This window comes from Monopterus albus, unplaced genomic scaffold (genome assembly GCF_001952655.1).
Source record: "Monopterus albus unplaced genomic scaffold, M_albus_1.0 scaffold336.1, whole genome shotgun sequence".
Lineage (NCBI taxonomy): Eukaryota > Metazoa > Chordata > Actinopteri > Synbranchiformes > Synbranchidae > Monopterus > Monopterus albus.
In genome coordinates this window covers 58,009-69,431 of record NW_018128216.1, presented here as the reverse complement: position 1 = coordinate 69,431, position 11,423 = coordinate 58,009, and the positions used below count along the sequence as shown (strand labels likewise).

Here is an 11,423-nt window from a genome sequence, read left to right as displayed (position 1 = left end):
TTTTCAAGGCACAGTAACAGGTCTTTGAGAGCCAGAATTCTTGCTGTTTCTCAGGTGTTCAAATACTTATGTTCAGCAGTGCAAGACAAATAAATTCTTTAAAAATCATACAATGTGATTTCCTGAATTTTTTTTTTTTAATTCTGTCTCTCAGAGTGGGAATGCACCTACAATGTGAATTTCAGACCCCTCCATGATTTCTAAGTGGGAGAACTTGCAAAATCGCAGGGTGTTCAAATACTTCTGTTCCTCACTGTATATAAAGTAATAAGTAGTATGATAGAGCAGATGAGTACTTCAAATGTCCATAGTTTTTATGACTGGCAAAAAAAGCTGTTAAAAAGATGTGAAATAAACATTTAAACAGAACCACAATGGTTCGTTAAATTGTTTGGATGTGTCTTTTACTCACTGGAGCAGAAATGCTTTAGCCAGTGCTTAGTAGTGCAGTTCCAGGCAATATCTTGACTGAAATATCTCAGCACCTATGTAAGAATTGATTCTTATAGGCTCTAGTTACTTTATAAGATTTAGTTACTTTTCATAACTTTATTTTCCTTGCTTATATATATTACAGCTGTATTGATGATTGTCCAGGACTACTGAGCTTTGGTTACTTTTAATATCTTTATTTTCCTAGCTTATATATCTTACAACTGTATTGATGAGAGTCAAGTGATACTGAAATAGAAACTGCCTGCTTTAACTTCTGTGTAGAGACAGGATGTCTGTATGTGATATTTCTGTATACGAAATGGTGAATGGCCGAATAATGTGAAAGCGCTTTGAGTGTGCTGTAAAAGCGTAGAAAGGCGCTATACAAATATAAGACCATTTACCATTTACCTTCACCTAAGCCTGTTTAGCATACTCACTAGATCCTGCTTTGTCCTGCAATAGCTGCTACAGATAGGAGGTCTGCAGCACAGACAACCCATTGTTCAGTGTTCATTGATCAAGTTGCTGCCTGAATACCACAGCACACACACACACACACACAAACACGCATCACACACACACACACACACACACACCTGGTTTCTATCACATTCCAGCAAGCAGGCATGAGCAGGGGTTGGCATGCTCACGCCAAATGGCCAATATGATTATGAAGTGCGAAATGTTGTACCTCTGTCCAGGTTGGACCAGCCCAAGTAGATAAATGTAATGAGAAAACGGTAACTCGTGGCTCAGAAAACAGATTTCTTGCAGGAGCTCTCTCTCTCTGATCCCAGCACTACCTTGTCTTTCCTGTGCCCAGACTTTGAGTAAACTTGCTATTGATTTTATACAGTCCTCTCCTGTCTTCACCTCTCGTGCTTTCAATAAAAGAACTGGGAAAAATTTTAACACCTATTTGATGGATTGCCATGAACTTTAACATTTGGACATCCAAAGTCAGCAACACCATGAGGTTGACACTTAGTGATTGCCAGGTTATTTTAATTTATTGGCAGTTTTTAACTTTTAGATACCTGCAAAACGATCGCCATAGCTCTTCATAGTGCTACTATACTAAATTTAGCATGGTAAAATGCTAAACTAAGATGCTGCAATATGGTATCCATTGCATCTGCTAATGTGTGTTTGTAGTTGTTATGAGCATGTTGGTATGCTAATGTTAGCAAAGCACTGCTGTGTTAAAGTGCAGCTTCAAATAGTAACTGTTGAAGAGAGAGAGAGAGAGAGGAAGTGGGGTAATTTAAGTGTCCCCTACCCACTGATATGTTACCATATGTTTCCTTTACTAACAAAGACACCTTATTTTGCTTTTATTCAGTGATTGTGTATATATTTCTGTATCAGACATCAACTCTTGCACATAAACTCTAGTTTTAGAGCAGGAAATAGTGAAATGATTGAAGCATAAGTCCCCTTTTAGTAAGGAATATTAGTATACTAATGTGGATATCTATTTATTGTACACATTCAGACAGTACAAATAAATTATTTATACAGATGTCTAACAGTCTAATGGCAGGTCATAAGTAAATGTTAAAAGATACTGACATTTGGAATGGTTTAATTTTATATCAATCAACAATGAACTGTTTAAATAACTAACCTATTACACATAGTAGTAGCATATCACACACAATATAGTATTTTCATTTTGTTGCTCTTTTATTGTACACTGACACATTTTCACACTTGCAGTGTCTATGCTCAATATTGAAAAAATAAAAACAAACAGAAGTAACACAACAGTTTTAAGTAAAAAGCGCTGCAAGCCTCATCTCACAGGATGTACAGAACACAAATAAGATTTCACATGAATTTCACAAGGGGAAGCATTTTTTGCATAGCATGATGATGCTATAAATATTCCACAGGAATAAACAAGAGGAGGTTCATAAAGAACTACACGTCTACATATCTGCACTGTGCACACATACTTTAACAGATAGCTTACATTTTTAGTGATAAAATAATAAGACTTTTAAAGATCATCAGAGTGTCTTTCAATTTATTACTGTGTTAACTACCACACTGAAAAATCATGTAGAAACATCACACAAGGATGTCCAAGAAATATTATCAATAGTTAATACCATCCAGACACTGTCCTGCAGTGTTTCAGACTGAGCTAGCTGCACTTCTTTCAAGTGATCCTGATTCTTGTAAACACTTTGAGTTCATCAGTTACAGTAGCAATGTCGCCTGCAGCTGTCCTCCTGTCTGAACTATTTAACAGTGATGAGTGAGCCAGCCTATCAAAGAAGGTTAAAACTAAATGATTAGTTGGCTTGTTCATTCACTGAAATGATGAGCTGTGGTTTGGTGTTAGCCATATTCTGAGGCAGGGGGCCCTGCCACCAGTTTACAGTAGCCTGGCAATGCCCCGAGGTCAATGTACAAGGAGCCCTTTCTTCTCATGTGGCCAGAACTATCAGAGTACAGAGAAGATTCTGCAAAGGAGTAAAAATGCATGTATAAATAGTGCACAGCAATAGTATATATAGCATTCAGTGTCTGTGGTTGCAAATAAGTATAATAGTGTGTTATTTCTGCTGGCAACGTATCCATAAACGTCTTTCAATTCAACTTCAGCAGCTATGTCCTTACCATGTGTGATGTCCTGGTGCTGACTCTGTTGCCGTAGCATGGTGTGGGTAGCCTCCTCCAGTGCTGAGTCCAGGCTCCAGCAGCGTGGCTGATCCTCCCTGGGGGGATTGATGGCCTCATCCTTCAGCAGCTTGGATGCTGAGCTCCGCAGAGTGGGGTTTCTCTCCAGGGCCTGCTTCAGAAAGGTGTGCATGGCCAAGCTGCAGTCCTCTGCTATGTCTTCCAGAGGGGGTGCCTGTTTGTGGATCTGTGGGGATAGAGATAAGGCAAAATTGGAGTGAGAAAATTGTATCATGAGAAAAAAAAGGAAAAAAAAACAGAAATGGCAATGAAAGCTTCCAAATCAGCCACGTACAGCAGAACTCCCCCAGCAGCTGTGACCCAGTTTTCTCTTTTGAGTATCATTGAGAGTAGCAGCTTGAAGAAGTTTGACTGTCATTAAAATGAGTGAGGGGAAAATAGCAATGCTCAGCCATGTAATACTACTTTCCCATGATGGCAGTTTCACAAGGAAGTGAGTAACTGTCTAAATCACAAGCACTGATTAGCATCAAAAACAGAAGTGGGACTTGAAAGCAAAAAAACCCCATGTAATGGAAAACCATTAAAAGAAACAGGAGCAGTGACTGTGTGAATGGGCCACAAGTCACAGAATGTGAACAGGCTCAATAAGCCTTTTGATCTCACAACTGGGACTGTGGAAGACCTGAACAAGCTCATGTAAAGTGTCACTTGTCAAATGCAGCAAGATCCAAGATACAGTATGACTGTCTACTGGCAGGTAAGTGTGATATAATAGTTATGCTAGTGGCTCTCTACAGGTGTGGTGGTAACTGCATAGACAATCTAACTCTGAAATGGATAAATGCTGAGGTCCAAAACTTGCTTTTGATACTGTGGTGAAATAAATGTAATGACTGGCCAGAGGGTGATGTCAACAGAAAACAGCAAATTCTTTGTTGCAAACAGTAATTGTGCTGGTCATGTGCTCCTGCCCATGAATCATAACAGGGGGTCCAGGCACCCTGTCACAACTTGGACTGGTGCCCCACTGACCTTAGGCAATGGAGAAGCCAGGAGAACTGGCCAACACTGCAAGAACTAGGGCCAGAAGTAGTGCAGCCAAAGTTAGCTGAATAAAGCATGGTGTCTCATTTTTACAAAAAAATGAACTATTTGATTCTTAATAATATATTGCTTATTACAGTTGAAAGTAAAGGTAATGGCATTTCCTGGTTTTCTGCATAAACTGGTCATGAAATGTGATCTGATCTTTACCAAAGTCACAAATATTAACAAACACAATATTTTTAAGCTCATAAAATACAAATAGTTGTGATCTTTCATGTCTTTATTGAACATACAGTGGGTACGGAAAGTATTCAGACCCCCTTAAAATTTTCACTCTTTGTTATATTGCAGCCATATGCTAAAATCATTTAAGTTCATTTTTTTCCTCATTAATGTACACACAGCACCCCATATTGACAGAAAAACACAGAATTTTTGACATTTTTGCAGATTTATTAAAAAAGAAAAACTGAAATATCACATGGTCATAAGTATTCAGACCCTTTGCTCAGTATTTAGTAGAAGCACCTTTTGAGCTGATACAGCCATGAGTCTTTTTGGGAATGATGCAACAAGTTTTTCACACCTGCATTTGGGGATCCTCTGCCATTCCTCCTTGCAGATCCCCTCCAGTTCTGTCAGGTTGGATGGTAAACCTTGGTGGACAGCCATTTTCAGGTCTTTCCAGAGATGCTCAATTGGGTTTAAGTCAGGGCTCTGGCTGGGCCATTCAAGAACAGTCACGGAGTTGTTGTGAAGCCACTCCTTCGTTATTTTAGCTGTGTGCTTAGGGTCATTGTCTTGTTGGAAGGGGAACCTTCGGCCCAGTTTGAGGTTCTGAGCACTCTGGAGAAGGTTTTCGTCCAGGATATCCCTGTACTTGGCCGCACTCATCCTTCCCTCGATTGCAACCAGTCGTCCTGTCCCTGCAGCTGAAAAACACCCCCATAGCATGATGCTGCCACCACCATGCTTCACTATTGAGACTGTATTGGACAGGTGATGAGCAGTGCCTGGTTTTCTCCACACATACCGCTTAGAATTAAGGCCAAAAAGTTCTATCTTGGTCTCATCAGACCAGAGAATCTTATTTCTCACCATCTTGGAGTCCTTCAGGTGTTTTTTAGCAAACTCCATGCGGGCTTTCAGGTGTCTTGCACTGAGGAGAGGCTTCCGTCGGGCCACTCTGCCATAAAGCCCCGACTGGTGGAGGGCTGCAGTGATGGTGGAATCTTAAGTGCAGCAGAAATTTTTTTGTAACCTTGGCCAGATCTGTGCCTTGCCACAATTCTGTCTGTGAGCTCTTCAGGCAGTTCCTTTGACCTCATGATTCTCATTTGCTCTGACATGCAGTGTGAGCTGTAGGGTCTTATATAGACAGGTGTGTGGCTTTCCTAATCACGTCCAATCAGTATAATCAAACACAGCTGGACTCAAATGAAGGTGTAGAACCATCTCAGGGATGATCAGAAGAAATGGACAGTACCTAAGTTAAATATATGAGTGTCACAGCAAAGGGTCTGAATACTTATGACCATGTGATATTTCAGTTTTTCTTTTTTAATAAATCTGCAAAAATGTCAAATATTCTGTGTTTTTCTGTCAATATGGGGTGCTGTGTGTACATTAATGAGGAAAAAAATGAACTTAAATGATTTTAGCATATGGCTGCAATATAACAAAGAGTGAAAAATTTAAGGGGGTCTGAATACTTTCCGTACCCACTGTACAAAGTGATGGTGGAAAAAGTCATGGAAACAGTGTTTTACTAACTGGTTGAACCACCTTCAGTAGCAATAACCTCAAGCAGGTGCTTCCTGTAGCTGTGGATTAGACCTGCACAACATTCAGGAGGAACTTTGGACCATTCTTCCTGACAGAACTGCTTCAGCTCAGCCATATTCTTAGGATGTTTGGTGTGAATGTCTTGAGGTCATTCCACAGCATTTCTAATGGGTTGAGGTCTGGGCTCTGACTGGGCCAGAGGTGGAGTTTGTGTCTTCAAAGCCATTCTGTAGTACATTTACTTCAGTGTTTGATAAACTTTGGAATTCATTTTCCCCTCCACAATGACAAGCGGTCCATGTCCTTAGGCCGCAGAGCAGCCCCACATCATGATTCTCCCTCCACTTTACTTCACCACTGAGATTATGTTTTCATGTTGCTATGCAGTTCTCTTTCCATGCCATATGTAGTGCTGTGTGTTCTTTCCAAACAACTGTACCTTTGTTTCATCTGTTCACAGGACATTTTCCCAGTAGTATTGTGGTGTCAGGGTGGTCTTTGGCAAACTGGCATGGTGCAATATTGTTTTTGGAGAGCAATGGCTTCTTCTCGGTGTCTTGCCATGGATACCATGCCTGTTCAATGTGTTGTGTATGGTTGACTCATGAACAGAAATTTAAACCAACTCCAGTGAACTCTTCAAGTCTTTAGCGGTTACTCAAGGGTTCTTTTTTAACTCACTGAGCATTCTGCATTGTGTCTTTGGAGTGATCCTGGCTGGGCCCTCATTTCTATGGAGAGCAGCCACAGTACCAGATTGTCTCCATGCTGCTTATGAACAGCGCACTGATAAAGTTGGAGTGTTTTTATAAGTCAAGGGAGTTCTAAACCACACCTCCAATCTCGTTTCGTTGACTGGACTCCAGGTTTGCCAACAGCTGACTCCAGTTGATGTTTAGTGACATCCGAAGCCTCATGTTGCCATCACTTTGTATGTTCAATGGGCGTTAAGAAGTCAAATGTTCATGACTGTTTGTGTTTTACTTTTTCTTGTGACTGCACGTCATAGAACTAGGGTTTTACCTTTTACATGCATTTCAACTGTGCTATCCCTTTCTGAGGCCCTGTTTAGACTTGGTATTAAAATGCATTCTTGGTGATCAGATCACAAGTGGACAGTAGTAAAAACAATTTTAAACAACTGCCAAAACAGATTGTGATCCAACCACTGAAACCAGCTGCCAAGGTGGTCTGGGACACATCTGACCACATATGGTTTGTAGTGTAAACACAAATGTGTCCTGATGTTTCTCCGACAAGGATGTTCGAGGGAAATAAGTCATCAATACAAGATGTTGTAGTTGCTTTGGTGAGTGTGCACCAACTCTCAAAAAAGACAACATGGAAAGAAATGTCTAATACAAATCCATCATTGTTTTATGAAAGTTTTTATAATACAGTACATCCATGTCCAAATCTGACACTTGCCTTCTTCTTCCTCTGGTGCTTGTTTGGTAACAGACTGACTAGTTGTGCCTGTGACTGTTTGATATTTAAGTGGAAGTGTTGCAGCAGTAGTGAAATCTGAACACAAGTGGTCAGCTGGACACCTTGGACACGCATGTATACAGACAGGTGTGAGCGGCGATGTGTCTCAGTTGTCCACTTGTGTTTGGATCACCAAAGATGCAATTTAAAACCAAGTATAAACAGGGGCCTGTGTCTGTGTCCAGACTGGCCACCCTGTACAAAATGTTCCTAGATCCACTCTTGAGCACAGAGTGACTTGAAGTGTTGACGTCTGAACATGACTGGATACCTACTCTAGGTTACTGTTATGCACTCTAAATCAACAAACCACAGGCTCAAACAGAACACAGATTGTAGATATTGGTCTAAGATGCTAAAAACACATCTTAGCGAGCTGTAAGCTACAAGCCACATGGATAACAGCTGTGCACATACATTTCAGAATGACAGGACCACCAAATAGCAGAAAAAAATCTACTCACCGTTTGCTCAGTCAGAAACCATAGTCTGGTAATTGTATCCAAGTCCAAGAACAACTTTCAAAGCCATAAAGAATACAATACGCCTCTGTCAAACTTTTCAACACTCATTCCTCCTTTAGTCTCTGTTAACCATCAATATGGGGCATAATTGGCCTACTGTTTGAAAATGAATGCCAAATTTTCCCAAAAGATCCTGACAATATAAAAACAAAAGGAATAGACTATTTATCATCATTGCTGATGGTTCTAAAGGACAAGTCAAGAGTTACAATAGTCAATAGGCTTCAACCTCTGAAGACTATGAATGTTGACTGAATTTCTGTACAGTCTAGAGTTCCAAACTAATGACTGTTTTCATTATCAATTAATCTGTCAATTATTTAATTATTAACTTAGTTTTGCCTAAAATATACCAAAAAGTGTGAAAAACGTCCATATAATTTCAAAAACGGTGATACGTTCAAATTACTCGGTTTATCTAAGATATTTGGTTTATTTTTACATGTGACAAAGGTTTTAAAATATGAGGCATCATAACAAAATGATAAATTAACACTTTTTTGTGATCAACTAATCATCTTCAGTTTGAATCGCTATCGCAGTTTATTCAGTGATTGTTGAATTATAGCAATCAGGACCTAAATGGTAGACCAACCAACAGACAGACATTACCATGCATAAACCCACGCTACTAGCATGGCTGATAAGAAAATGTAGAGTACTTACAATGTAGAGGTAGGATGGGTAGGCAGTACGTGGGTATCTGCGGACCCAGGGAGGGCTACCAGTCTGCATGTGAATGATGGTGGTGCCCAGGCTGTAGATGTCTGTTTTGGTGTTATGTCCTCGACACAGGACAAGCTCTGGACTCATATACATCTAAATGAAAGAAGGGTAATATTACATTAACTAGAGAAATGCATTTCCTGTTGAAAATGCGTGTGGATGTTGATAGGCTGAAAGATCGCCCTGAAAATGCCTGAAATCAATTGCTGAAACAGCTGAAGAATGATGTTCAGAATTTTCATAGCATTCCTGTTTGTATTTATTTTTTAATAACCTTTATACTTTTTAAGAAGTTCAGCTTTTTTTCAACATTTTTTGGCACTTAATAACTCCTGCATACTTTCAGCTACAAATACTGTTCTGGTATCTAAATGTTCAGTTGTTCAGCATTGCATCTCATCCTTCAGCTATTTCAACAAAGAACCTCAGCCATTTCTTCTCAACCTTCAACTATTTCAACAAAGAACTTCAGCCATTTCTTCTCATCCTTCAGCTGTTTCAGCAGTTGATTTCAGGCATTTTCAGGGTGATCCATCAGCATATCGGCATCCACACGCATTTTCAACAGGAAATGCATTTCTCTAGTTACACATTTTTCTTTAAAGTTTGTTATTATTAATAATATGTTTTGAAAAGTTTACACTCAAGCTTTTAAGAGTTACTTTACTTTATATACTAATGGACAGCTTAAACCAGTGCATCTTTTTCTACATGATCATCAAGTGTTGTAGCATCGCTGTCAGAATCACGTCAGCTTATCATGAGCTAGGAAAAACAGCTTTGGTTCTAACATGACAATGAGCATTGCTTATTCAAAATTTGTTTACATTAGTTTATTTTGCTGAAATCAGAGAATTTTCTTTACTGTCAGAAAACTCAGCATAATCCTAGAAAGCAGGCATGAGGAGGGACGAGCTGGGCTGCCCCACTGACTAATCAGACCCAAGTTGAGCTGGGTAAATAGATCACTAAGTCTCGCCCCCTTAAGCAACCCAAGGCTTGAATAAAATAAATGTATTCTGATTTTCTATTTTTCTATCCCACATTCCATAAATAGAAAATTGAAAAAACAAAACCAAATTTTGACAAAATATCATTTCAGACTTCAATTTTATATTTTTCATTCTATATATTGAAAATTAAACCAGTAAGCATTATATGGAGCCAATTTATCCTTTCATTACAGGCTGACCTTTGCAACTTGTAAGAGTGCATTAGATCTGTGACTTATTTTCTTACCTCTGTACCTCTCAGGTCTCTGGGAATGTAAATATCCTCTGTCATCTGCACTGCCAGGCCAAAGTCCACTAGCACTGCCTTGTCAGACATCAGGACAATGTTACTGGCTAAAGAAAATGAAAAAAGAATAAGAGTTGTGATTTATACAAGCAGCAGAGACCTTGCCTTTTAGAGAAACTGTTGTGTACAGGACTTGCAGTGTCTATGCTTTGCTCTGTGGGCTGCCATTTCAGGTAAAGAGCATTTAATTGTGACATCTCAAACATGCTAAACCGACTTGCACTTTTTGCATATAAGGTCACTGAAGCCTCCTAAGAGGAAGTCAAGTTAAGTCACATGCTTTCACCAAAGGAACTTGACTGATAATTTCAGGAAAAGATTTTCATGAAAAGGCTCATCCATAATGCATAACTGCATCACAAAGAACCACAGCAACAAGTGCTTTGTTCCCATCAGTGCCACTGTGGTCCAAAAAACATGAAACTACCTCATATATAACCTCAGCTGAGCCCCACCTACTGCAGCTACTGTGTCTTCTTGTAATCTCAGTCATTAGCACCTGCATTTTTTGGTAGCATGACCTCACTACCTCTGAACATTTTCTCAGAAAACATCAAGTGATCCTACAGAGGAGGAAACTTAGTCAATAATGTGTGTAAGATAATCAGTGTCAGATTTCTGTGGTCTGCAAACTTTTCTGAGCTGTTTGTTGTAGCTTAGTACAATGAAGTATATCCATCAAGAACACACAACAATCAATGATGAATTTTTTTTTCCCATTTGCTCTTACGTTTGATGTCGTGATGGATGACGTTATGAGAGTGAAGGTACTCCAGGCCTCGAAGGACTTGCTTAGTCACCCAGATGATCTCAAATTCCCTCATGGGCCCGCAGCTGTCCAGCTTCTCCAGGACTGAGCCGCCCTCGCCGGCCTCCATGAACAGGTGGACGTTCTGGTCTGAGAGCAGAGCGCCGTAGAGCTCAGCTATGTTCTCATGTCGGAACCGGGCCTGAAACTCTACATCAGCTGCTTTGAAGTTCTCCATGAGGATCTGAGAGATGGATATGAGATGAATGCATTACCATAAACTATCATCATCCATCCATTACCTATACCACTTATTCCTGAATAGGGTTGCGGGGGGCTGGAGTCAATCCCAGCAGACACTGGGCAAGAGGCGGGGTACACCCTGGTCAAGTCATTATTTTATTATTTATTTTAGCTTTATTTTTTTTATTGTCATGTGACACGTACAACAAAATTTTGTTTGGAGCCAAGGGCCCCAGGTTCAGTGTCTTGCCCAAGGACACTTCGACATGTGGACTACAGGCACTGAGATTCAAACCTTCAACCGTCCGGTTGGGAGACAACTGCTCTACCAACCACACCACTGTCGCCCCCCTGTCATCATGGTTCTATTTAACTGAACTGTTCTCTAGTTTTGGAAATTAATTTATTTGCTTTGTTTTGATTATATCAATACCACTGTCATATGTGCTCAATTAATTTTACTTTAATGAACT

The 11,423-nt window shown here is 39.9% G+C and overlaps 1 protein-coding gene across 1 annotated transcript in view; it reads right to left on the bottom strand.

The window, feature by feature from the left end:
* Nucleotides 1–1,940: 1,940 nt before the first annotated feature.
* The window catches only part of map3k8 (mitogen-activated protein kinase kinase kinase 8), a 13,010-nt gene continuing 3,527 nt past the window's right edge, over nucleotides 1,941–11,423 (bottom strand). Inside the window, exons 4-8 of the mRNA XM_020624730.1 lie at nucleotides 10,690–10,951; nucleotides 9,900–10,006; nucleotides 8,601–8,753; nucleotides 3,067–3,313; nucleotides 1,941–2,909 (exon numbers count right to left, since the gene is read on the bottom strand). Of these exons, the coding sequence (XP_020480386.1) occupies nucleotides 2,785–2,909; nucleotides 3,067–3,313; nucleotides 8,601–8,753; nucleotides 9,900–10,006; nucleotides 10,690–10,951 (894 nt within the window). The 3' untranslated portion in view covers nucleotides 1,941–2,784. The remainder of the gene's footprint in view (nucleotides 2,910–3,066; nucleotides 3,314–8,600; nucleotides 8,754–9,899; nucleotides 10,007–10,689; nucleotides 10,952–11,423) is intronic.